Source organism: Penicillium diatomitis (genome assembly GCF_028827545.1).
Source record: "Penicillium diatomitis strain IBT 30728 chromosome Unknown utg000006l_segment0_segment0, whole genome shotgun sequence".
NCBI classification, from domain to species: domain Eukaryota; kingdom Fungi; phylum Ascomycota; class Eurotiomycetes; order Eurotiales; family Aspergillaceae; genus Penicillium; species Penicillium diatomitis.
In genome coordinates, this window is record NW_026623178.1 from 668,542 (window position 1) to 696,110 (window position 27,569).

At 51.4% G+C, this 27,569-nt stretch overlaps 5 protein-coding genes across 5 annotated transcripts; 4 read left to right on the plus strand and 1 right to left on the minus strand.

The window, feature by feature from the left end:
• Positions 1-2,251: 2,251 nt before the first annotated feature.
• N7539_005882 (C2H2-type zinc finger protein) lies at positions 2,252-3,502 on the plus strand (the record flags this gene model as incomplete). Its single annotated transcript, XM_056935484.1, has 1 exon — positions 2,252-3,502. The coding sequence occupies one exon, from the start codon at positions 2,252-2,254 to the stop codon at positions 3,500-3,502; it is 1,251 nt and encodes a 416-aa protein (XP_056789356.1).
• A 2,184-nt stretch (positions 3,503-5,686) lies between these two features.
• On the plus strand, positions 5,687-6,670 carry N7539_005883 (uncharacterized protein; the record flags this gene model as incomplete). The annotated part of the gene is made up of 1 exon (XM_056935485.1): positions 5,687-6,670. The coding sequence occupies one exon, from the start codon at positions 5,687-5,689 to the stop codon at positions 6,668-6,670; it is 984 nt and encodes a 327-aa protein (XP_056789357.1).
• A 1,591-nt stretch (positions 6,671-8,261) lies between these two features.
• On the plus strand, positions 8,262-9,184 carry N7539_005884 (U6 snRNA-associated Sm-like protein LSm1; the record flags this gene model as incomplete). The annotated part of the gene is made up of 4 exons (XM_056935486.1): positions 8,262-8,475; positions 8,560-8,628; positions 8,751-8,866; positions 9,011-9,184. 4 exons carry the CDS (start codon positions 8,262-8,264, stop codon positions 9,182-9,184), a joined length of 573 nt encoding a protein of 190 aa, XP_056789358.1.
• Positions 9,185-9,960: 776 nt separating this feature from the next.
• On the plus strand, positions 9,961-14,118 carry N7539_005885 (mRNA-binding protein RRP12; the record flags this gene model as incomplete). Its single annotated transcript, XM_056935487.1, has 3 exons — positions 9,961-10,023; positions 10,079-12,022; positions 12,109-14,118. The coding sequence occupies 3 exons, from the start codon at positions 9,961-9,963 to the stop codon at positions 14,116-14,118; spliced, it is 4,017 nt and encodes a 1,338-aa protein (XP_056789359.1).
• Positions 14,119-15,827: 1,709 nt separating this feature from the next.
• On the minus strand, positions 15,828-16,856 carry N7539_005886 (uncharacterized protein; the record flags this gene model as incomplete). The annotated part of the gene is made up of 2 exons (XM_056935488.1): positions 15,828-16,337; positions 16,419-16,856. 2 exons carry the CDS (start codon positions 16,854-16,856, stop codon positions 15,828-15,830), a joined length of 948 nt encoding a protein of 315 aa, XP_056789360.1.
• Between the last annotated feature and the right edge of the window lie 10,713 nt (positions 16,857-27,569).

Below are 27,569 nucleotides of genomic sequence, written 5' to 3' on the forward strand. Positions count from 1 at the left end.
GAACTCTAGTCACGATGCCTCCAGATGGCCCGAGATAAGCCCATGTGTGTGACCATCCCCAGCTTTCTGCCGGACGCGCGATAGCCGGGGAAGGGAATTTGGGCAGGAGAGATGGAGGAGGCGATCGTTATCGGGCGGAAGCGAGGCACACCCCGTGCGGGAAGCAAAAGGGAGGGCAGTGGAAACAAGGGGACCAGACTTACGTACGACCCTCTCTGGACACGCACCCGCCCGGTCAAGGTTGAGGGACGACTTGTTGCAGAAAGGTGCCCACAAGAAAGGCCGCCGCCCCGAATCAGCCCACTCTCCTGCGTTCGGCCCTGAAAGCAAACCCTGCCAAGGGGACCTTGGGGGCGCACACATCATTTTATCATTTGATTGTTCGTGATCCGGAAAGTTGCCCTGGTCCCCACATGATCGTTGTGCGATATGGAGTAATTACATACGTAGACTCCAGAGTCTAGAGACATCGGGTACCCTCTTCTGCAGCGGAAGTCGGACTGTGGTACGGACTACGAAACGAGCAAAGAAGAAGTAATAATTTCTCCCTCATTCTCCCGAGAATTTTCCCCTTGTCAGTATCGACAGTGGTTCTCAAGCGGGAGCGCACTATCATGACATAAGGAGGTTCAGAGTAGGTCATGTACCTTAGGACGCCACGATCAGTATTCTCCCCCTATCGTGGTTGGAGTTGGACTGTCCTCTGTAACGCGTATCAGGACCTCCTGATGTGTTACGGTGTAGGTCGCATACTACTGATCCGGACCATATCAAGACTCCCCGGTTTTTGAGTCACATCACTACTGATCAGATCATTCCCGTCCCGCGACCCTAAAGCGTACAGTGCCGGGATCCATTACTATGTAGTATGTACTATGTACAGTCTGTCATCCATATTGCACATCTCCTGAATTCACCCAGGAACCTCTCCTAAACAATTGTTTCCAAGTCGGTCTTGGGAACATCTGCTTGCGCAGTGTCGAGCTCTTCAAGTTGACGAATCTTTTTCTAGATCGTGGTCGGAGTTGTGCTAGGGATGGAAGTACTTGCTGTACTCAGTATACTGCTGTACTTAGTACTATAGTTCCTTGGCCGAATTGGCCTAAGACGATCGACCCGGTGCACGTTGCCCGCCTATCCTCTTTAGGCTTGGGCTGAGTGTCCCAGAGAAGAATTGAGGTGGGTGAATCAAATGGCAGATTTCGTTCTTGACTCTTGGCCTGGTTTGACCTCCCCATTCGGCTCGGTCTTCCATTTTCGCGATTTTCACCCCCCCCCCCCCCCCATTTCTTCTTTTTTTTTTTTTCACCGAGTTTTTCCCCTTTCGCCTCCCCAGTCCCTAGTTTTCCCCCACACCGTCACTGAACCTTGTCACGATCCCGATAAGTCACCTTGGGGGAAGTGAAAAGGCAGAGTCGCAGACAAAGTGGATTTTCAGAATTTTCTTTTTCCTCTTGGCTTACAGATGACCCTTTTCTGTATTTTCCCTTTTTCTTTTTTCCCCAGTAGCCTCAGCAGATTTCCTACTTCCTATCGTCCTTTCCTTTCCCCCTACAGCCTCAAAAAGGACATCTCCCTAAACAGATCCGACTCCATCTTGGTTCCCTTTTTGTGCTTTTTACCAAATTCTTTTTTTTTTCTGTTCCTCTCTCCCAAAGAAAACCCCCCCCCCCAACTCGCGCCGATTCCGAGCGCACCCCGAGTTCTCCCTTCTTCATTTTTCCCCTCCATTCCTCATACTCCCCTCTTTTTTTTTTCGTAACCCCCTTGCCTTTATTATCTCCTGCTCCCCAGATCGCCCGCCTCCAGATTTTCCATTCGACTCACTCGCTCTTCCAGCTATCCCACACACACACACATCACTCCCACAACACCCCATACTCGACAACCCTGCGCCCCCCAATCGACCCGTGCGCAACACCTCTCTTACATCACCACCTTCCTCTGTCGTCGGAGGATTGTCACCTATCAGCCAAAAACGTTCCCTGATTCCCACCCCTCGCGGATCTGGCCTGTCGGGACGATTGAGCTCTAGAACCTCGAGAGCATACATCCCTGCCAACACCCTCTCAAGGAAATTTTTCCTTCGACAACTTCCCGCCTTGGACCTCCGGCACCTTCCAAACGTGCTCCGCCTGGATCCCAACGCCCTCGAATAAGAAAAGACGGACAGCTCCATAGCAAGTCTCACTCTCGGGCTACATCTCCGGTGTCCTTCGTCTCCGGCCGTTGTTCCTCCGGAGATCTTCATATGTCTCCCTCTACCTCAGTGGGTTTTTCAAATCTACTGAATCCCCAGGAAGCGACAACGACCTCCCCCGTCGTCGCGGCTCCGCCGACCACCACTCTCGCTTCAGAATCCTCGATGGCCTCTTCGGTCAGCCTCCTCCCGCCGCTCATGAAGGGTGCTCGTCCGGCCAACGAGGAAGTCCGTCAGGATTTGCCTCGCCCCTACAAGTGTCCTCTATGCGATCGGGCCTTCCACCGCCTGGAGCACCAGACCCGTCACATCCGCACCCACACCGGGGAGAAGCCTCACGCCTGTCAATTCCCCGGCTGCACGAAGCGTTTCAGCCGCTCCGATGAGTTGACTCGCCACTCCCGCATCCACAACAACCCCAATTCTCGTCGCAGCAACAAGGCTCAGCACCTCGCGGCCGCCGCCGCCGCGGCAGCGGCCGGTCAGGATGCGGCCATGGTCACCGCGGCGAACATGATGCCTCCTCCCAGCAAGCCCATCACTCGCTCTGCGCCTGTTTCTCAGATTGGATCGCCGGACGTGTCTCCCCCTCAATCCTTCTCCAACTATGCCAACCACATGCGTTCCAACCTCGGCCCTTATTCGCGCACCTCCGAGCGCGCTTCATCCGGTATGGACATCAACCTGCTGGCCACCGCGGCGTCGCAGGTGGAGCGCGATGATCACCTGGGCTTCCACGGCTCAAGACACAACATGTTCGGATCGCGTCACCACGCGCGTGGTCTGCCCTCGCTCTCGGCATATGCCATCTCGCACAACATGACCCGATCGCATTCCAATGAGGATGACGACGCCTATGGGCATCGGGTCAAGCGCTCGCGCCCTAACTCACCCAACTCTACCGCTCCTTCTTCGCCCACTTTCTCTCACGATTCTCTGTCCCCCACCCCCGACCATACGCCTCTGGCGACTCCTGCCCATTCTCCTCGTCTTCGTCCACTGGGCGCCAGTGAATTGCACCTTCCTTCGATCCGTCATCTGTCTCTTCAACATACGCCCGCTTTGGCGCCAATGGAACCTCAGCCTGAGGGTCCCACCTATTACAGCCCCGGTCAAGGTCACATGGGTCCCAGTATCAGCGATATCATGTCAAAACCTGATGGCACGCAGCGAAAATTGCCTGTTCCACAGGTGCCCAAGGTCGCCGTACAGGACATGTTGAACCCTTCTACTGGTTTCTCCTCCATGTCTTCCTCGACGAATAATTCCGTGGCTGGTAATGATCTGGCGGATCGTTTCTAGAGCATCTTCACTTCTTCACCTTTCAATTTTTTCGTCTTTCGTTGCTCACAGAAATGGTGGCCTCGCTTTTGAGTTGTCCTCATTGTCATGTCTTCTTTGCTTTCCATGCGCGCTACGAAACGATAGACTTGTGCATTTTCATCCCTCAGGGATTGCAGGCATCAACGGTGTCGGTTGGGACGGATTCGGTGTCTCATTTTCTACATCTCTTTTTCTTTTCTTTCTATTCTGCCCCCCCCCCCCCTTTCACCCTAGGACACTCCTAGGGTTCCTCACCTATCTCTTCCCCATTCTTCTTCTCTTACCTCTTTTTTTGGTCCCTCATCAGGCGTTTTATTCTTCTAATTCAATAGACCGGCTCGGGTGCGGCCCCCCCCCCCCCCCTCCATAGCTTCTGAACTATCTCTTTCCTCTCATGATATCTCCCCGACTTTGACCTCACTACCAAAATACACTTTTCCTTTTATCATGTCCATCCACTCTCTGGTCTCGTCATCATATGTACTAGCCCGTGGATGTTGAAAACTTCCATGTCTCATCACACCCTCTCCTACTCTTGTTCCCCTTAGCTTCAGACCAAAGTGGGCAAAAAACATGAAACAAAACTCTTCACATACTCTTCTGGAATCGAACCGAAAATTAGAGATACCGTACGGGCTCGTCCCCGGAGACCACTTCCATGTGCTTGTTCTCTGCAACTCGAAGATGAACATTATCTCAGTGTACTTATCTCGAGATGTCATTCTTATTAACGTCCGTCGCCACGGGAGCACAGGAGTAAATTTCGCAAGCCTAGGTTATTATGTACCCCCTACGGAACATAACTAGCGTCTCGTAATTTAATGTACGTACCTTCAGGGATGGTCACTTAACACGCCACAGCGATGCAAGCAAGATGAGCCGTTTATGGTATGGCCTGAGATTGCATACCTCACCACATGGAACTTGATCAGCTTTCTCGGGTGTAAATTGAACCTCGACATCTTAACAAACACAGCAGAGTAGTCCGATCATGCGTCTGGACCCTCCAGCTCCTGGTCGAATTTGCCGCTCTGCATACGGTGTTTGCATATTGAAACTCCTACTGCTGCTGCCTGCTGCAGTTGTATTACTGGTTGGAAGTATCCGGCGTCATGCATGTATTTCTGGTACGGAGATGTCGTCGTATAGTGCATGGGCTTGACGATGGGATGGGTCAACTTTATGATGGTATTGTGGAGGGACGGTGGATTTATACTTGGAGTCGGGCGGAGAGGGAGGTGAGTAAATCATGTAGACGATGACTATCGGGCAAATTCGTTGTCCGTCGGGCTTGTCTGAAATTCTTGATTCTCTGGCACATGTACGCTGGACAATGTACATTGTAAATATTAAATAGTAGACGGTTTCTGCCTCGTTGCTGCAGTACGAAGTGTGAACTGGTCAGTTGCGGGGTACCACCACACACTCCGAACTAACGATTGAGATTGGAGATGAGAGGGAGCCGTCGGACTGGAGGGGCGAACCTGGAAGGGCCACGGAAAAGAAAGAGAAAAACAGGGCTTCCTTGGATGTTATAGTAGGGTATTCGTGTCAAAGTCTGGGCATTTGACTTGCTTGTCAATCAAATCGTGAGAAATATTTTCTTCTTTCTTCTTACACTATGCCGCGTCTTGTCCGTTTTCTCCACGTTGTTTTTAGTCGATCTTTTCCCTCTCTCTCTCTCTCTCTCTCTCTCTCTCTCTCTCCTGTCACCTCCCCGCGCCATGACCACGGCCGGATAATGTGTCGTGTCTCTGGGACACCTTTTGATTTAGCCAGGTGATTGCTGGTGTGAGTCACCGTGTAAGCTCTGCGATACTCTTAGTCCCGGGAGAGGTCCCTCGTCATCGGAGAAGAAGAGAGAGCACGAGAGGCAGCCACACGCCGGTGAGATATTTTGCTCATGGGACACCCCGCGCGCCTATCACGGAGCGCATCGGGAACCTAAACAGCGAGAGCCATATTCTTCTTTTCTTCCCTGTAAGGTCTCACCATCACCCTGATCGATCAACAAAGGCCTGACAGAGAGAAAAAAAATCGAATCACCGCCAATTTTGGCCCTGTGGAACTCTTGCGTTTCTTGGTATCCTGTGAGACACAACAGGGCCGTCTCGAGCCCCCTCGTTGTCGCATTTCGGGCATACCCGTCCATTCCCGACCCGGATGTCTGCTGACAGGTCGATGCGCAAAAGGCAAATCGGAGTGGTCATTCGTACAGACCAGATACCCTCCGCTGCTTTACCAACGGCACTCCCAGAATTAACCAGCGGGTCGAATTCGCCGTCAACTTCTTCTGTGGATACCATGTCGGATATCGAGTCCGTGGCGATGTATGGCCCGGCACTCAGAAGGAGACAGATGTCCGGCGTCGACTTTCCAGAGAGGAGCGCACATGTACCGGAGTTGGCGAGAGATCATGGACGAAGTCCGATTATCTCAGGAGGTTCTACCGTGGGAAGACCACAGTCTCAGAGATCGACATCCTCGTGGAGCACGACAGCGGCATCACAGATCTCTGGGGATCCGTCCTTGGAGGAACCGAATCGGCGTGGCTCGGTCGATGGGAGGAAGGAAGTGGAGACTGCTTCGTTCGGAACGTATATCTGCCTCTTTCATCCACTGGACTGTCATGATGTCTTTGAAGACGAGACAGAGTGGCGGATTCACGTTCTGAGTCATTTTCGTACTCATCCAACACCAAAAACAGCACGATGTCCCATCTGTCCCGACACCGAGTTTGTCGACCAGGACCTGCTTCCCGACCGGTCGTCTGACATGTCCGGCTGGAGCTCGACCACGGAGCAAGATGAGTCCAGCGTGTTCTCGACCAGCGAACGGGTCTGCTCAGCCTGGGATCGTATGCTCAGCCATGTTGCCACAGAGCATTATCAGCATGGCCAAACGCTGGCCGGAAGTAGACCAGACTTTGAGCTCATGCGCTACATGTATGGACGGCGGATCATCACCGATGCTCAGTTCAAAGCGATTCAGCTTGCGCCAGCACCGTCGAGTCCGGCATATCACCGCTCACAAGACGGAGTGCGGGCGAGTATTGGCTCTGCAGACGAGCCGTACTATGCGCCGTATAGTCGCCGACGCGAGGACAGAATGCGTGGACAACAAAGGGGGGTCAGTCTTGTGCTTTGATTGAAGCTGACTGGCTTCTCCGCAGCTTGGGGAAGACCTTTTTGAGGATCGATGAACCGACGCCGACACCAATCGATGTAGATGTTTCATCGCCAGGATGTGTGAAAAGGATGACTGACTTGGGCGTGTTTTCCTTCTATTATTGTGTATGATCAAGTAAATATTGTTGTGGTGGTTGATTCCCCCGTTGATAAATTTTCAATATGAGCAACGTCTGACTGTCGGATGAGTGTCTGGGCTCTCCTCGTTCTGCTTGAGGTTCAATAATGCGTCTCCCTGGAGCTGGCATTCGTTCCTTTTGCCCTGTTGATAAGGTCTCGTCTCCATTGTATCGATTCTTCGAAGCTGAGGAACTCCATCTCCGAGGTGAAGCCTGGATCCCCCCCCCTCGTCTGGACAATCTAAGCACCTCTACCATCACGGAATCAGGAACTCCCATGTAAGTTTCACAACACAACATCATGGACAGGTCACCTGATATACAGTGACACAGAATCATGACTCGATCAGATCACATGACCGATATAGATTGACAGATCATTTTTTTTTATACTGGGGAATACTTTGAGACGCATCCATGACTGTAAGTAAACACAACTCAGGGCATTGACGAATACTGCTGGATCTCCGGCGTTATTTGAATTGCCATGACCGGGCGGATTCTAGTAATCTACAAACAAGCATCTGGTGGATCCGACTGGCATGCCAACCTGTTGGCCTGGCTTCACCGCTAGTATCATTTCACACGTGAAGAGAGATCTGACTACATTGAGATATTGAGGCTCTGTCTATCGCAGGTCCGAGAAAATTTCAAGTGTTGCCTATTTCCGGGTGCAATTGTTAGTATAAATCAAAGAGAGCCATGCGACGATGTGGATAGAAATGGATGAAAGCAACAGTTGATAATGTATGTACTGTGTGGTATCTCTGGTCCACTGACCCTTATTCATCAATGGGAACCCCAATAGATCAGAGACGAAGTCGCTTTTGAATAAAGGAGATCAGGATCTTTGAGGGACCGGGTCACAGTGGATTCAGCAAGTCCTCAACCAGGCCAAGTCCCGAGATATCCTAATGCATACGTGAACTACCAGCGATGGAAGAAGGTAAATGAAACAGATCGGAGGCGAAGGCTACTACACTTTCAAAGCGGCGTCTTTCCTATGTTGGCCCAGAAGCTGAGCCTCTGGCTTTTATCTAGATGTTCATCAGCAATCACTGCGTTCCAACGCACTGAGTTTTCATGGTTTGAGATAAACACGAGCTCGTTGACTCAACAATACAAAATCGAACGAATTGGCAGGACTCGGTTCCTCGAGACTCGAGTCGATCCGTCCCCATAGTGGGGAGACAGGCAAACGAGACAAACACAACCCACCCTTGATGGCCGTGTCCGGCTCGGCGCATTCGCCATGATCATCGCAAATTTGGCCGCTCCCTTCAACATAGTCGACATACTCCCAGCAGAATGCGATTGTGACCTTTTCACTCTCCTTCCTTACCAAGTACTCCTCCCGACTGAAGTCCACTCAATCGCTCCTCCGGTCGCCTTCCTTTGCAATCTCTACCCCACATCCCACGTTCCGCCGGCATGGAGCGACTATCACTTAACGAGACGGCTGGCAATACGCAGCAACAGCAGCAGTCACAATCGCAACAACAACAACATCAACAGCAGCAGCAACAACAGAGACCTGGACAGCAAAATGCCCTTGGCTCTGCGGTGCCTCAAGCTCAATCCGGCCCGCCACAGCTCCCCCCGCAAATGTTCACGACTGCCGCCCAGTTACTCGATTTGACTGATAGTATGTTCCGCGCAGACCATGTGCATGACAGTTTCTGGAAATGTATAGTCTGGACATAGGCTCACCGACCCCTTTCTTCCACAGAGAAGCTTGTTCTGGTTCTGCGTGACGGGAGAAAATTAATCGGTGTGCTACGGAGCTGGGATCAATTCGGTATGAGTGTCACACAACCTTTTCCTTTGGCCTAAGAAGAAGGAAAAAAAGAACGGCACGAATGAAATACGAACGACTAGCTTACCAGAAGTGCGCATTGGTGGCGCAACTTTCTTTTCCAGCAAATCTCGTTCTTCAGGATACCATTGAGAGGATCTATGCTGGCAATCTATACGCGGATGTACCCCGCGGGATTTTCCTCGTGCGAGGTGAGAACGTGCTGCTGTTGGGTGAAGTGGTACGTAAAAGACACTCTCTGAACACCGTTAGAGAGGAACAAGAGCGGAGTGAAAGAACAAAGAGTCTTTCTAAGAGATGCTTGGTCTCGCATCTGTCTTTCTCTCTTCTTCTTGCAGCCTGAAATTAACGCTTGGGTGTTCAGGACCTCGACCGTGAAGACGACATCCCTTCCTCCGTGACCAAGGCGCCATTCGAGGAAGTCTTCGAATTAAAGAAGAAGGAAGACAGCCAGCGCAAGACAACCGATAAGAAACGACACGGCGAGTTGCAGGCACTTGGCTTCGAGCCTGAGCATAGTGGGGAGATCTTGTTCTAAGGAACACTTGTCGCATATGCACTGGGCCATTTTTTCTTCACGGCCTCGAGAAACCCAGCGATGAGTTTGCGTAAGTCGCAGGTCATTGTGGCCTTTGAAGAGATGGGCTCTATGTTTCCAGATATGACCATGATTCATACCCTCCCACGATATCCTCGTGATAATACACGAAGAACAAGACAGTCACCATGTTTAGCATCTGGGCACCGGTCTACACTTGTAGCTCTGAAGATTCTTCATCACTTCGAAATGATGTTCACGTCTGGAATCAGATATGATGAAGGCAAACACAGTGACTGCTCATAGAGATTCGAGCCTGGAAGAAATACCCGAGATGGCTCTACTTTAGCGAAAGAACAAGCTCGTTGGGTAACTTTGAAACTAATGGATGACAATTTTGATGCACACGCGATCTAGCAGAAACCGGCTGAGATGGGTACTCACTCAGCCGAGTAACCTTTCTCAGGTACCTGAAAGATAGTAAAAAGTCAAATATGATAGACCAATTTCTTTTTCTCATCTGATTCAACATTGCAAACGGCCTCAACAGGTGCCTAACTGGCTAATACTATTAATCAGCTCCAATCGCGCAACTAAAAATCGCAGATTCGCAGGCCAACAGGCGGCGAAGAAATCAAAGTGGGTTCATCCACGCTTATCGATAACCCGCCAAGAGCCCGCTGTACCTTTTTTTTTCTCACGAGTTTTCTCCATCACCGCCATAACAGCCTCCCCCGCACGCTGTTACATGCTCCCTCTCGTCGTCCACAATCACCATGGCGACATTAGCGGAGAAGCTTGAGAAGATCAAGTCTCCCAAGCTGCAGAATCAGCACCACGTATGCTATTCAGTCCCCGCACCTAGAGGCATTTGCCTCGAACTTGAAAAGACAGACCGCTAACCCAAAAAAAAAAATTGAAAACCCGCAGACTGCTGTGGTACTTTCTGCAGTGGAGGATACTCTTCGCGATCAAAAGGCCGACTTTTCTGCGACAGCGTATTTCGCCGCACTTCTCGCACTTCTCTCTCAATCTCTTTCTGCCGAACAAGGCATCGTGAACAAGGATCTAGCAACATCTGTCGTGTACCTGCTCGACATCACCACGAGTTATGTACCGGCTCCGATCCTTCGCTCCAAGTTCTCCCAGATTCTCACTAGCCTCGCGCCCGCCCTCTCGCTTCCCGAAGTCGAAGCTCCTCTCCTCCGCCCGTCAATTGGCTGCCTTGAGTCGCTCCTTATTGCTCAGGATGCCGCAGCGTGGAACTTGCCTCACACTCAAATCGGACCTCGCCGTGCGACGGCGGGCCTGCTGAGTCTTTCAGTGGACCACCGCCCCAAGGTCCGGAAGCGTGCCCAGGAGGCGCTGATCCAAGTCCTCAAGACTCCTCCTCCAAGCCCCTCCCTCGATCACCCTGCCGCGGACATGTGCGCAGAGTCGGCTATGAAGACCCTGAGCGACAGCATTCAGGCCGCTTCTAAGCAAAAGAAGGGAAAGCACGACGCGAACCGCGAGAATCATGAACCCCTGATTATTCACTCCCTCCAGCTTGTGAAGACCATTGCTACCGCGTCTGGAGGCTGGCCGAGCAAGAAGATCGAGGCCCTTTGTGAGCTTCTCATGAACGCCTCCCGATCGACCAATGAATATATTACTATGGGCGCATTCGAGGTCTTCGAAGTCATCTTTGAAGGCATGGCCGATGAGTTTTCGTCCTCCAAACTTCCTCGCCTTCTGGACGCCATCTCCGAGCTCAAGCCCGCCCAGAACGATTCCCAGCTTCTACCTCCGTGGATTGCCGTCCTTTCCCGGGGTTACGATGTCTCTGCGCAGATCAACCCGGAGGACACGTTTGACAAGCTGCCAAGTCTCTTCCAATTGATTTCCGGGTTCTTGGCCTCTCCATCTCACAACATTCGCGTCTCATCCTCTGAGTGTCTGATCTCATTCCTGCACAACTGCATTCCTGAAAGCGTCATCTTGGATGCCTCTGTGTACGATGAGAAGACCCTCGAAAAACTGGCTAGTATGGCTGGTGATCTTCTTTCAGTGAAGTACCAAGCTGCTTGGCAGGAAGTCTTCAATGTTTGCTCTGCCATGTTCGATTGCTTCAAATGGCGTTCAAACCCATTCTTGGTGGACGTGGTTACTACGATCGGCGAGTTGCGCAGCAATGAGGCCTTCCACGGAAAGAAGGAGGCGGACAGTGTCCTTGGTGCTGCCATTGAGGCCATGGGTCCCCAGGCTGTTCTTGAGTTGTTGCCCTTGAACATCATCCAGCAGAAGAATGGCCAACCTGGTCGTGTCTGGATGCTGCCAATCCTCCGTGATCATGTCACAAATACCAACCTTGGTCACTTCCGCTCCGAGATGGTTCCTCTGAGCGAGGCCCTCTACCAGAAGATGATGGACTATAAGTCTTCCGAGAAGCCCGTGGAGACCAAGATCTTCGAGACTCTGGTTCAGCAGACTTGGGGCATTCTCCCCGGCTACTGTGAGCTGCCACTTGATCTGACCGAGGCCTTTGATCAATCATTCGCGGAACTTCTGTCCAACGTCTTGTACAAGCAGACAGAGCTTCGTGTTGATATTTGCCGGGCTCTTCAGAACTTGGTGGAGTCAAACCAAGCCATTTTGTCTGTCGAAAAGGACGAGGATGACCTGATCTTGCAGCGGCGCATCACCAAGGCGGCTGCCACTAAGAACCTCTCCTATCTGGCCGGTTTTGCCAGCAACCTGCTCGCTGTCCTTTTCAACGTTTACAGCCAGACTCTGCCCCACCATCGTGGCTATATCCTGCAGTGTATCAATGCCTACCTGAGCATCACCCCCGAAAATGTTAGTCTTCTGAACAGAGCCTGTTCGCACGAAAACAATTGGTTACCCCCACTGTTCTTTGCCTCTCAATTCTAATGTTCATCTAGGAGCTGAATGAAACATTCACTCGTGTTACCACGATGCTTGAATCATCGCTGGTAGAGGAGCAGAATGCCCCCGCCAAGCAAGCCTCATCTGACAAGATGCCCCCAACTTCTCACACCTTAATCGATTTGGTCATTGCCATGTCAATTTATTTGCCCCGGTCCAGCTTCAGCGGGCTATTTGCCATGGCTGCTGCCATTCTCGATGGTCCCTCTGCCACCCCAGACCAGCAACTCATCAAGAAAGCTTACAAGCTCATCCCTCGTCTTGCTTCTATGGAAACTGGCCGCGCTGCTTTGCAAGAACGCAGTGGTGAGTTGCAGAACCTGATGCTTGCTACTTCCGACAAGACACCCGCATCTGGCCGACGAGACCGCATGCTTGCTATCGATGAGCTGATCACAAATCTGCCCACATCGGATCTTCACTTCATCCCGTCAATCTTGTCCGAGGTTGTTCTTGGCTGTAAGGAAAGCAACGAGAAGGCCCGTACCGCTGCCTTTGACCTGCTGATTCACCTGGCCCGCCGCACGATCGACCCGGAACTCAATCCTGCTGGCACGGTGATCCACAACTCCAAGGTGCCTCACATGCCCGATGACTCGCCCGATGCACCCGCTACAATCGAAGAGTTCTTCACCATGGTGTCCGCTGGTCTGGCTGGTTCTTCGCCTCACATGGTGGCTGCGTCCGTCACCGCTCTGTCGCGTCTCTTCTTCGAGTTCTACAAGGATCTCCGACCCGAGGTTGTCTCCGATCTGGTCCAGACGGTCGAGCTTTTCCTCACCAGTAACAATCGCGAGATTGTCCGATCTGTGCTTGGTTTCGTCAAGGTTGCTGTTGTCATCCTGCCGGATGAGATTCTGCGTCCCCGTCTTCAAGCTCTGGTGCCCAACCTCATGGCCTGGAACAAGGAGCACAAGGGACGTCTGCGTAGTAAGGTAAAGGGCATCATCGACCGTCTTGTGCGTCGTTTCGGTGCACCCTTGATGGAGAACCTCGTTGGCGAAGAGGACCGCAAGCTCGTGGTCAACATCAGGAAACAGCGTGAGCGCAGCAAGCGCAAGAAGAAGGAGGGCGCAGCCGGTGAGGATGACGAGGAGGAGGATGAAGAGAATGACAAGGACCGCGGTCAGCAGTCCAGCAATGCCTTTGACAAAGCAGTCTATGGATCCGACTCATCAGATTCTGAGGATGATGACGATGATGCCAGCGTTATCGACATCGACACTGAGGGTCAGGCCCGTGTCAAGGGTCGTGGTGCTGGAAACAAGAAGAAGTCTGCACAGGGCAGCCAGTACATCCGCGAGATGTCTCCTGAGGACAATCCTCTCGATCTGCTCGCCCCTGACGCTCTCGCAAACATTTCTACCACCAAGCCCAGCCTGCGCTTCTTGAACACCGGGCCCGGCTCCAAGAGGAAGCACGCTGCCAAGTTCGATGCCGATGGTCGTCTGATCCTCGGCGACGAAAAGGCTGTCGATGCTGAAATGGGCGAAACTGCCCAGAGCGGTAGCGGCATCAACGCCTACCTCGCCGCTGTCAGTGGACCTGATGCTGTCCGTCGCGGCCAAAAGGGCAAGGTCAAGATGGGCCAGGCCAAGAACCGTGGCGGTGACGATGCCATGGACCTGGATGACGAGGACGATGCTGCCATCGGTCAGAACCTGCGAGCCAGAGGTCAAGGTCAGGCTCGTCGGGGTCTTGGTGCCCCCAAGACTCCTGGTTCGTCTAATGGCGGCCGTATCGAGAAGCGCCGCAACCCTGGTGGTATGACCGGCAGAGGAGGTCCTCGCCCCGGTCGTGGCGGTGGTCCTGGTCGTGGTGGTTTCTCGAGTCGAGGCGGTGGTCCCGGTCGTGGTGGTTTCTCGAGCCGAGGTGGTGGCCCTGGTCGTGGTGGTTTCTCGAGCCGAGGTGGTGGCCCTGGTCGTGGGGGCTTTTCCAGCCGTGGAGGAGGAGGAGGAGGTGGTGGTGGTGGTGGTGGTCGCGGCGGTGGCCGTGGTCGTCGCTAGATTATCTGTACCACTGCCATGATCTATTTGTTCTCTTTTCCTGTCCACGACAACCGTGCTTCATCATTTTTCACTCATCACTCCTGCATCCGCAACTTGGCATTACCTCCCAAGCTGGCCATCGGTATATTCCAGAATTGAGCATTCTCTGGTCAACATCATTCGGACCGCAAATCCTCCTACATTTATCCCATATCTTTCAAGTTTGGTGACTTGACGATATACCTCATCAATACCCCCCCCCCCTGCTCTCGCCCTCCACTGACTGACAATTTCCGTTCCAAGGTGACTTGACACGGCGATTTTCCCTGATATTTCTCAGCTTCCGAAACATGTTTGGATTCTTTTCCCTTTTTGTTTTTGTGGGGCTAATGCCTGTGTTCATGATTTGATTTGATTTCTCGGAGCAAGAGTTTATTATGGGGGTATTTGCACATAGATTCTATGCACTCTTTGTTTTTTTTCCCCCACTTCTTACTCTTTTCACTTCGACAGGTTTCGTTCGTATTGAGGGTTCCACGAGGAGTAATTATAAGGTATCCATCCTTCGTGATTTAGATGGGACCAACACTCTTCCATGTAGACAATGAGTGTGGCGTGTATATCCGTAGAAAGAGACCGGTGAAGCTTTTAGGCCATGTGTAGAGTAGAGAATCTGCGAATCCACGACGCCCGAATTAGGACTCTCCCCAAAGAGACGAGAACTAATTGGCATACGTCTTGAGTGTACTTGCATCGGCCTCCTTCCTCGAAAACCTTGGCAGTTGAGTTTGATGACGGATGGTGGATGACGGAATGAGGGAGAGATGGAATCTTCTTGCGTACTACTGCCTGGCACCTGCTAGGAATATGGCTGTTTTTCTCAAGGGGGTCTACAGAAAGGGATATGGAGAGAAACGATAATAGATAGAGACTATTATGAATTCAAGTTGACAAGGTAAAGATGATAGGGTATCAATTAACAATAAAGAAAGAGCAAGGGTATAAACTGAACAAAAAAGAAGGGGGCCAATTCTCCTCGTGTTACTCCTCCTGTTCCTTCACCTTGTCTTGATGGTAATGGGAATGGCACGCAGATGGTGAGTGGACACCCTCATGGCATAGAGAGATTGTTTAGCGGATGGACCGAGATGTTCGGTTCTGTTCGTGGCTGGTCTCGATGAGCATGAATGTCCTCATCGGACTCTTGATCATCGAGAGGACGAGCCAAAGGGGGAGGGAGGGAGAAGCGGAGGAGAGGCGAGATGAGAAGTGTCGCCAGAATCGCACGTGGAGATGTTTCAGCTACCGGGAAACGTCATCGAGTAGAACAGATACACGATGAGTTCAAGTAAAAGGTTTCAATCAGGAAACCTTCCACTACGTATAGTGGTCAAGGTGCGAAGGATGTACAGCCCGTATTCGGATGGAGCAGCAAATCACATTCTGACTATGGTAAGTCATGGTGGTCGCCGAAGTGTTTGGTGGGGAAGGTCATGTGTCGCGTAATGTTGGGATCTTCTTCGTCAAAGAATCATCATGCATGATCATGGGAGGGAGAGAAGGTTCGAAAGTAGTTCAAACGTGGGATGGCCTCGAGCTTCTAAGAAGAAAGCCAATTTCCGCCTTGGCTCCATGTCGGGCTCAGTCTCCTCGATGTCGAGGAAAAGCCAATTGCTTGAGGTTGATTTAGGGTTGTCACTGTCCAAAAACAGTGGGCGCAAAGCCTGTTATGAAAGCTTGCGAGCCTTGGCGAGCCATTTCTGCCACCACTTGCACACTCCAAGGACGGCGGCACGGCCGTCGTCCTTGCGCTCTGTTCCATCCGGGTTCCCCATGACCATGGTGAACACCCAGAAGAAGCCAGCGGTCCATGCAGACAAGGTAATCACAAAGCTGAAAAAGGGCGAGAGCAAGAGTACTCCGAGGGCCATGCCAACGGAGTAGAAGCGCGTATCCTCGTCTTCTCCCAGTGGGTGATCCGAGTCGGTTTCGGTTTGGATCCACTGCGTCGATGATGAACGGTGGGAGGTTGATGGGCGCATGCGCACGAGGCGCTCATGGATGTGCAGGGCAGGAGCAAGCATGTCACAAAGCTGGGATTTGAAAGAGGCGTTGCGGAGATATTGGGTGGGGGGGCATAGTCGGAGAGGGGAGACCAGGATGACGAAGAGGAGGGCAAAGAATGTGTAGAGACATGCGCCAAGGGAGTACATCGGTACTGGGGCTGATAAGCGCAACTATATGCAGCTAAAGTTTAGTTGGGGGTCGTAGTTTGTGCTTGGAAGGGGACAAGCGTTGTCAATGTGTGATCCACATACCAGAATCAGCAAAGCATCCTGACCTTGCACGGCGGGTATATCTGTTGCAACGCCTCGCTTTCCTTTTCGAGGCGGAGGTGGTTGGTCGGCCGACATCAATGAGGGATGGTCAGCCCAGCTGCTTTGGGACCGTTCATCCTTGTATAGCACCCCTCCTGGAACCACTACTCGAGTCACAGCAACATCATTCTCGGCGCGAGAGGAGCGCCTTGAAGTCTGTGGCGATTGAGCGAGAGATCTCCGAGGGTGTGAGGATTGCAGACTCCCCTCATAGTGACCTCCGTCTACTGACGGGCGCCATGAACCGGGTCGACTCTGATCCAAGGGATCTGCAGAGCGATCTGGCAGTGGGCCCAGTATTGAACTGCGAGGGGCAGTGTTGAGGGGGCCCTGGCCTTGGAGGAAGGCGGGACTATATGTCATCTCCGGAGCCTGCATGATAATCTGAATGGGGGGGAGAGGAGGTGGGAGAGGAGGTGGGATATCACAAAATTAACGACGAGGTGAGATGTGGTCGAGTGATCAAGAGATCGAGAAGGGGAGTGCCGATGGTCGTACAGAGGCGCGCACAGATGGCGACTGGGGCTTTACAAGGTTCACTCCATGATCCAAGGCCCATGTAAGCAAAAGAGTGTCACTCTCTTGTGACCTTTGTCAAGGGCGTTGAGAGGAGAAGGAGGGGAGAAGTACGGCCGAGCTGACATGCGGTGCTCCGCGGAAAATCAGGGGGGCGGGGGTCGAGAGGGATGGGACAGCAAGACGAGAGGAGCGGAAACCGTCGAATTTATGTGAATGCAAGAGATCACACAGCGAAAAAGAGCAGGGGGAAAGGTGCCATGACGGCGGAGGTGGGATTCCTGCTGTTTGCAGGTTGACTGCGCCAAGACGCCCAGCTGCCGAGACCTTGGCATTATGAGGGTGGTGGTCGAGTCTGGCACATCTGGTGATTTGTCGTCTTGTCTCGTAACACCGGGGAGGAGGGGGGCAATTTCATGCATGTGCGGGTTGATTGCGGTGAGCGAGCATCGACAATCCTCTGCAATCGCCGTATGTGTGGCTCAACTTCTCTGGAGTTTCAGTCACGGTAGGGTGATATGACCATATACTTCATGAGGTGCTCCTCCATGATCGAGCAGACTGGTCTGAAGTTGAACCATGACGGACTTTATCGCCGAGGCCTTGGTAAAAGTATACCGTTACTCGGTTCAGGTCGTACTGGGACTGTGAGTGTGATGTCAAGTATCGTACTGCAGTCGATGTGTGGATTCAGATTGCGTTCGAAGTTGAAAGCCAACATGTGACGAGACCGTACACTTACAAGTTACACTGGTCCTGTATCTTGCATGGGCTAGCGATTTCACTGCCGGGCAGGCTAACATAGAAGTAGCAGACTAGCAGTGAAGCACTCCTGCAGAGCGTCTAGCGGCCTCTTTTTGCCTTCCGGTATTGTCTCCACAGTTGAATTTTTTGTCAGTGCCAAGCCGCCAAGAGGTAGGGTTGCGCGACGGATTGAGTGTAAGCATACTCATTGGTTGAAGTTCCAAGGGATCCTCTCTTCATGTGGCTTGGCATGGTGTGATTGGGTCAAAGTATTGGAGTCAGACGGACGGTGCTGAATCTGGACCCGTGTTGTATCATCCATTACACCTCCGAATTTTACCATTACCACTACATGTGCGTATGTACTGTACAGGTTAGGTGTAAATTTGTACTGTGCTAGGCTGCTAGAGTGCTAGTGTGCTGAAGATGGGAACATCACCCATTCGGCATTGGGCATGTTCAGCGCTGGGGCGCTTAGTGGTGCATTAGACTTTAGGACTAGTAGTCCAGACATTGACTTATCAACCCTTATGATGAGTACCAGTCTGGCAGTCACTTGTTCTCCTTCATGCTCCTGCACCTCGAGGCATTCTGGAATCACGAATGAGCTCCAGACAGGATATGAGAAGTCTATCCTTTTATCTTTAGATATGTACTACTCCACCGGGCTATCGATCCGCCCAAACCAAATTGCGATGTCCACCTTTTCCAGCGGCCGTTCCCCCTCGACGGTCATTTTCACCCGCAAATTTCAGACGTCTCCGCGCGGGCCACTGAAACAATGCACACTTGGGGGGGAGGACAGTGCCGAGACGCCCAGGAATTGGCACCCATTCCAGTCGTGATATGGTCAGAAAAAAAGGACATACCAAGCCGGAGAAGCCGGAGTCTGGAGAAGACATGTTGTTTTACTCTTAGGTAAAGCCTCCCGAGAGACGAGCGTCGAGCAGGGCTCGGCATATGCATGCTTCCCGTGCTACCCCGAAGTACGACCAACCATGATCTGAGCTGGAGATGAACATGGTCATGACTTATTAAGGAGCATACGTGATGAGGCCAGGAGGCGGGAGTATGCTCCGTCGACAGGATGGAGAGCTCAGTGGTAAGGCTCACCCTCACATGAAACCTGTCTTCACCTAATGGCGTAGCAGTAGACCTTCGGTGTAGGGCATAGTTGGAGCGAATTCCAACCTTGAAGCTGCCTAATCACGCATCACTGGCTTCACGTGCACCTTAAGGGTTCAATCTGGGCGACCTGGTCGATGCTGGGTCTGTGAGATACAGCGCAGACTTTGGCTGTTCTAGTTCCTCCTCTCATTATTGGCTCTATTCTTCGTTCGTCGTCTGATAATCTGAATTGGGGTCTTGGCAGTCCATTTTATCCCGCTTCTGGGTTCCGCTCGTTGATCATGGATCTACCCAGCTGTGAGCTGCCCAGTTTAGCAATCTGGCTGGACTCGATGAGGAGGCAAGCATGATCCATCTACTTTGGATGCAGATCGGCTGCTGGGTGTAGTACGTACTGTGTACAGGATTCATGACCTAGAGTCTCGACGATGCTAGGCATCTGGTGCACTTATTAAAGTAACGCTGTTGACAGGATTCACACTCTAGTCATCCAGTGTCGCCGAAATATACGAACCTAGCTTCCGGCGTCCGCCTTACAAGGTGCGATACTTGTATTGAAGCGTCTATGTAAAGTGTAGCCACAAGGTAGTACACCCAACCTAATAGGCTATTAGGCTGCAATTGTTGCATTTGTTGAAGTGTATACTATACTTAACTACTAATGTACTATGATGGTGGCTTGGTACTCGCTACCAGTGAGTATAAATGTCAAGACTCCGTACTCAGTACTCACTAGTCACTACTCACCACTCAGCGACTCAGTAGTACATTACTTACTAGGACATTATACCATACTGTGTACACTGTACAATATCACCTGTAATCTGTCTGGATGCCTCTGCCGACGCATCACCGAGGGACCGATAAACCCATATATTAGATAGCCCCTCTTCCTTCCCATTCCTTTCTCACCAATCAAGTTGTGTTTCACCTTCCTCATTTCCTTCCTGTAGATCGATATCTACAAATATCAATTGGACCTTTACTCAGGCGTACAAGTGATCCTCCCTGTGTTTGGCGTTTGCTATTCCTCTATGTTCCCCGCTGTTACTGATTCTTAGTCTTAAGGTTACGGTTGTTCTGTTTCGTTTCGCTTGCTTTTTGGGACTGGGCGGTCACACCCGCTGCTTACGTGGCCCCCGTGATCCGGTTCCTCATCCGACTCTGGGCAAGCTCTACCAACATCCTTGAATCTACCCCCAGGTTAAGGTACTAGTGACCTCGTGTGTCATACAGCACTGAGCACTGAGCACTGAGCACTGAGCACTGAGCACTGAGCACTGAGCACTGAGCACTGAGCACTGAGCACGCTACATGGCCTACAAACGTATGGCATCGAGTCAGAAATAGTAGTGGATCGCTCAAGCTCCCACAAGGGAATGCGTCGTTGCACGCGACTTGCGTACGGCATGGCCGTTTTCCTCCTGAATGAGAGAAAGACAGCCAAGTGGTATGGTCTTCGGTCCTGCAGCGCTTTCGGCTGAACGGGTTCTGTCCATCTCCATTTATCCGGACAATAGTAGTGCGCAGAGTGAAGCTGTCTGGATTCTGGAGAACTAACTTCCAGGGGACTTTCTGTAGGCCGCTAGCGGTATTTTCCCAGCGAGTCCGATGGTCAGCACCCTTTTTATTTATGGAACAAGTAATAAAATGATGGAGCGTCAGTTCTTTAATGAATGATGTACAGTAGTACATGGTCACTCGACTCCAATCTTGTGCTTATCATGTCACCCTGCATCGATTTGCCAACCGCTTCCCATGGCCGGACTGTTGCTGAGATAGGGTCGATACACTAGGTTTAGGATTTTCAATACAACTTTGATGCTCCTCGGATTCAGATTGTATATATCAATGACAAATCATTGGCCACTTCTAGTACTCAGTCTCTACAGAGTGGTACTAGGAACAAGGTAGTTGGCAATGAGGCATCGCAGTAGCAGTATCGGGGCGCCGAAACGAAGGTGCTCCCCCAAATGTTCATGTGAAATCAACGGCCGCAAGCCACTCCCGCCGGGCCCCGGGACATGCCTGTCAGGGACACCCAATGCAGTCCCTGGTCTTCCTCTCAAACGTGCATTATCTCGCACAGTTGGAGGTAAAGCCAAGTATGACTGGCTTCTCAACAAGCTGCTAATGCACGATCACAGGCCTTCTGACTCGAAAGTCTTGTCATTATAACATACACTGCACCTTGGGACAGACCCCAGAGTCGCATATGGTTGACCTCACTGCTTGACGGGTTAAGTTTCGTAAGAGTTTTTTTTTTTGGGATGTATGTCCAGGCAGGATGAGAAGATGATGGATATCAGCTCTAGGTTGTTCGTGGATCAATACTTGTTTAATGTTTGCATGTGACCTTGCCAGTCTCCAGTCTATTTAGTAGGTGAACCTCTCACCCACAATAAATCTCACCATCCCTTTCTTCCCTCTGGGGCTACTTACCTTCAAGTTGTTCTTCTCTCAACAAGCACCAGCGAGACAAATCCTCATACCGTGAAAGCAACTGAAATGTAGTCTACATCCGGCACGAGTTAAGATCCCCCCCTGTTCGTATAGTACAAGTTGCGACGGCTCAGTACGGCGGTCAATCTGCATCTACTGTTATACTAATTCAATTCGACCCTGGATAAACCAAGGCCAGGATCACGCTGTTCAGTAATTATCAGCCAACAAATCTCACTCGAGGACAACGGGTTTCCTAGATCAATGGGATTTGCCACATTGCATTATTGACTGATTGAGCTCGAGTCGAGTCGTGCTTAAATTCCCGGTAATTGGAACTTTGATCGAACAAGAGTAATCTGCACCTGACGTCCTTAAAATGGATACACATGAAGAAAAATAGAGAGAGTCTGCATAAAAACAAACACAAATCCTTCAACTTTGACTGATCGACCTGGATGCACGCGGCAAGGGGGGCTCTGCAACCCCCCCGATCAATCGTCCAATTCCACAGTTTCCGAGCATGCTTCGTCAACAAGGTTCAGCCCGGTATGGGGAGTTTCCGTTCTGACTCGGCCGAGCCATTGCCCCCCTACATCATCCAGGAACTTCCCCTGGATTTTGTGATTTAGGGTGATTTTCATTTTCCTTTCCATGTATTAAGAGAGGTTAACCGGATATGTATATCACAAGGAATTTATATCAATACCCTTCTATCGCTTACAAGACTGCGGATAGATCTCGGGCTCTTTTCTCGGCATGCAAGATTCTTCAAAGATGAATGCCCTGTGCCTCGCTACCTCCGGTATCATGCCGGATTGGATGAATTGGATACGCGCGTGTAATTCCAAGCCCATGATGTCATGAGCTGTGAGTCTCACCTCTAATGTCTATTCCAAATGAAGATGACCTAGGTGATGGCATATAGGGATGGTCCCTGCATATCAATACTGAAAGACTCATTTGGAGGAGGTACATAATGTCGAAAGTCAAGGGTACACACAGCTGAGCACATCCAACATCTGCCCAGCCTTTTAATCTATTTATATAAGCACGACCTTCTTCGAGGTGTCATTACCTCTAAACGGCAACGCGGGTAGATGCATTCCTGGTCCCTGTTATTCGTGCACGGTGCGACCATAGATACGGGTCGCCCTGTGGGAGATGGAGTCGGTTGACAGTAATCTAAAATTGATCTTCTATGCAGTATCCCGAGATTGGACCCCATCCCTACCGTGTGTAGCCGGCCGAAATGGGTTCCAACCACAGAACCCAGAGTCTACTTCAAAGGTGGCATTTTTGGCTGGCTCTGGTAGTCTAGATTTCGAAAGCCTCGTGGAACATATCCCAGCATCAGTATGTTACTATGTACTATGTATACATCCTCCATGTTCTTGATCATGGTGGTTTAAAGGACCTGCTAGTGGTTGAGAGGGTGTGACTGAGCTGACCTGGGTCACCCTCACCCGTTATCAAAAGTAAATGAGAGAACATACTGGATCAAACCGAGTATGATATGTCATGGACATGGATGGCTTCTTCCTGTTTGACGATGAGGGTATAAAGAGGTACTTTTTCGGGACCTCCCTTTCGTACGATACCTGATCGTGGATTGGTGGTTAGAATGGGAATTGAATAACGAAGACATCAATGAAGGGATCAAGGGACATGGTCTTGACACGGAAGCCAGGCCAATTGTCAGTCATGACTCGTGAGTCTCTACAAGTTCTGTCAGCCTCACAGCGACGTCATGACTCCCGGGGGCGAGAGAGAAATTGCGTGTATGAAATATTGTGTTGACTGATGTTTGCCATATTATCTGCTTTCGCTCCTCGTGAGTATCAATTTGATACATGCTCGATAATTGAAGGTTGTCGAGTATACTGCCGCTGCTCGTCACGTGCTCCGTACTAGTGAATTCCAATTGAGGTACGTCGGTACAGTATCATTTTGCGCCTAGGGCTTGGGAATCGGAACATGTTCTGCGAGAAGCTCACGTCTGCCGGTCGACTGGACATATTACCCACGACTTTCCCCGGCCTTCCCCCGACTCGAACATTTGCCCATCATGGTTGTTCGTTCTGCTGTCCTACCCAGGCAGTCCAGGGACGACAAATGAACCATGGATGATTCATGAACATGGCGTATACAGTCATACTACTGCGGCCTGCCAAACACCCACACCTGTCAGACTTGGCCTAGTATGCGCGCGGCTGCACGGGAATTCAAGAAGCCAGAACGGCAGAAAATGGAGACAGACATCCCGGCCGACCGAGGCGGTTTGTCTCTTTTCCTCTTTGACTTTTGGCCTGCTCACGGTGGATTGTGGAATGCAGACTGGGGACTGTGGAGACAAAATACGAAACCTTCGTTCGGCAGAGGGTCCAACCATGACCCGGCTACTCCCCGTTTCTTTTTGATCAAGCCCCCGGACATTACCATGCCGCAGCTGGAGGGGGGGACGATGCGTTCCAATATCCGTGCTTTCTTGGGGATGCAGACAGACTGCTTCAGGTACGCAGGGCTGAATTAGTAAAGGCTGACTTGAGACATGACTCGGTAAATGATGTGAATCTCTCGTGGTCATATCCGTAGTCTCGAAAGGAGAAAGGGTGATGGCTTTCTGCCGCTCTGCCGCTCTGCCGCTCTGTGGACGAGCCGATCTTGATTGATGTCACTTTTGTCACGTGGCCAAGCGTCCACTTTGAACTGGCCCCCTCTCTTGGATCCACAACGCGCAAGTGTTCCCGAGGAGCGGAGGAGGGTCAAGTCAAGTCAAGCGCTTCCGGAGTCGATGTAGGAAGATCGCTGGAATCGGGCGGGAAGCAGCCGATGACTATGACTGGGGTCACCATCTTATTTGTGATGGGCAAGATAACCTGTTACTGGACGGAGAAATTGGAGAAATTGGGGGCCGGTGGGATATAATTGAGAAAACCTCTTTCACCATTGGCCCAGTCACCTACAGTAGTGAGTAGGGAGCAGTGAGCAGCGAGACTGAGCACAGTGTGGAGTGTAGAGTGTAGACAAACTCTTCATCGAGTCCTACTCTGCTCAGAAAACCGAGGGCATTGGAGGGGTCTTCCCACCGTGAACCACGGTCGGGTGTACTTGAATGAAACCTGCCTGAGATGATTCATTTGGGCAAAGGGAGCATTGATGACATCTGTAACCATTCTTGATGTTTACTCCTACACACTTTTCAAGGACAGTGTATCTCCCTACTGTAAATTCAACCCGATGAGATACGGCTACGGCAGCTGTATCGAATGGGAGAGGGATAAGCATATGAGATTGCTGCTGAGGAGAGATTCTGTCTGAGCTGTGGTGAGCGGTGAGTGAATGGCAGAATCACCGTACAAACCAACACAACCCCATCAACTGGTCAGTTGCGATTCCCCGGCTGAAAAAGGACCAGAGTGACAGGCGGTCGAAGTCGGAAGCACAGCTGCAAACAAGGAAATCTCTCGGCATAAATTACTCCGTGTGGATTTAGCAGCGAGAATTGCCTGCGCTGAACCTTGCGGGAGGGGCAGGTTATGAGCTACACTAGGTACCTTATGTTGCAGCACAAGACTCATTCATGCACAACGCGCTACGCAGTACCAAAGGTACCCAAGGTGGGTAAACATGACTTGGCGCTGGAAGGTCTTGCAACTTTGCAAGTGGGGGGTTTAGCCACACACGACGGGTGCCGTTGTCGGGCAGTGGTGAAGCAGGGATACCGTGATAGGGCCTTGGCCACCTTTGGTAAGATCGTGCTCTGTTCTCCTTTTCAGGTCTTGCTCCTTCTTGTACAGTAGATATACTTAGTACTTCCTCTTAGTACCTCACATACTCAATGTACCATGTCGTATGAGTGAAGTTGTTTGTCTCTATGTCCTTGCCCCTTCCGATCATGCTCTTTTCCGCGTTTCCGTCCAGAAGCATTGTGTCCGAGCGCGGGTCCCGACCAGATGCGGCACTAGCGACCGGACAGGGCGTACTACTACTGTACTCATACTGTGCCTCATGCAGGCCCCGTCCGTCCGCAAGTCTTCTACTTGGGGTCCGGGGGAAGTCCCGGAGGAGGCGCTTGTTAATAGCCGGTGAGCGCACGAATTCTGGTCTGGCTTGATTAACCTCATTGGCTCGTCAGGATGGGGAATAATGATCCGAGTTTGTCGGGCGTCTAGCCGCTGTTCTGAGGTGCTGGTTCTCTGACTGTTACCTAGGCTGTCAGGAGTCAAGAGTCAGGACACACGAGTCAGGACTGATTCTGATTCAAGTACATTAATGGAGCGAGTTAGCCTTTTTCAGCGTCACCACTGCCCACCACCCTCACCAGGCATTAGTTGAATTTTGGGGACATCAGTCTTGGCCTGTGATCACGGAACATGATGATTGAGAGGAAGTTTCCATAGACCCCGAAATAGTCTGTCTAGATAGATATACAGTAGTTGCTGGCCTCGGTCTAGGCCCGAGAGATCCAGGTATGCTGCCACCAGGTGTGCTGCAATTGACTAGAATAGACGAGGTAACATGGGACTTAGGTTATAGACTATAGTATGATCATGGGCACTGGGCGTCAATATTAGTGGTATGAAACCCTAGCTAGAGGTCTCCAGCAGAACGTGCAGTATCCTTGGCCATCGGGTTAGGTAGTTTACGTCTCTCAAGATAGAGGCGCCATATGCCTCTCCTGAGGTAGGAGGTTCCTCTCCGTGATGTGTCCTAGGGAATGACTAGTTGAATACAGTCAATTTTCTACAGTACTAATGTACTCTTCAGTATACACTATGTACTGATGCACAATAGATATAATGTGCAGTCTATGGACAGGTGTGGACTGGACTGTGGACTCAATGTAGACAGGCCGAGAGCGATGCCAAGCCATGACCGCGTTTGGGACCAGGGGAAAGATCCTTATGTACTAAGCTCCATGTAGTACAGTCATGATGCAAAGTAACTGCTGCCCATCGCCTGTGCTGTGAAGTTCAAAGCTGTAGTACGACATCCTCTCCAACAACAATGGTACACTACGACCTTTTTGAACCCATGCCGGCCCGTTGATGGAGTCCGAGGCTGCACGGCAGGCTTGAAGGGTGGGCAGTGGGCACTGGGAGGAGCCGACCAGGGGTAAGGATCACGCACGGGGTCGACTGGGCTGCACGGCCCAACTGCAGACCCAGTCAACCCAACCCAGTTAACCTAGTTAGGCCTGCTGTCATTTGTCCAGCCTGTTTACCGAAAAAGAGAAGGAGAGAAAGTATAAATGAGGGGGGGCGTACGCAACCAGCACATTCCCAGTCGGACTGGTCCGGAGAATACATGTGCCTGACACCCCCGTAGTCCTCTTTCGTGGTCCAACTGGTCTTGCCTTCCCACCCCCCAAAACGTCCAGGATATTCGCGAGCCCTATGGAAATCGGTGATGAATATCGTCTAGACCGTGTAGATTGTATCTCGGTGGCTGAAGCTCAGTAGTCATGGTAGTAGACTCGGTAGTAGTAAGTAGTAACTAGTAAGTGACTAACTACTAACTACCTAGGTGTTAAGTAGGTATGCGCAGGTACCTCGAGTGATAATTTCAGCCACTGGAGCTGCTCATGTGGGCAATAGTGCAGTCGAGTCGGTGACAACTCTAGGTGGCCATCAGGCTCTGCAGAATATAAATCGACGTCGCCATCAATCAATGAGACGTCAGCTTGGATCCTGGTCCACTGCCAGCCCACAAAGTGCCAGCAGTGGCTGCTGGCTGCAGCCACTACCTGGGACAGACGGAAATGAGGCACTACAGGCCACAGGGATGAGGAATCGCCGCAACCTCAAGGAACCCAAGCTTAGCCGGAAAGGTGTGACCACATCATCACGTGGTCTCTAGCCCCCGGGCGACCACGGGAAGACGGTGTCCACCCGGATGAGACCCACTTCGGCGCGACTAAGGAGAAGGGAGCCATTTGCCGCCGGGGAGTTTGTGTTCCCTTCGAGCCAAGCTCCGCACGGGTGCTGGAAGACTGTGTGACCTTGGGTCCTGTACTGCGATCGTATGGAAGGAGTCCCATACAGCAGACTGTACTGCTCAGGATATACGATGTACTGTATATAGGATAAGTGGACAGGAGATGAAGCCCGTCATATGGCATATCTGTCGCATCTCATACATGGTTGATCAGAACCGAAGACGGATGACTGCAGAAAGGTCCACAGCGTGGACTCAAAGCCTGCTCGTCATCTCTTGACATGTGGGTGGGTTTCAAAGGAACCGACATCCGGTCGGGGA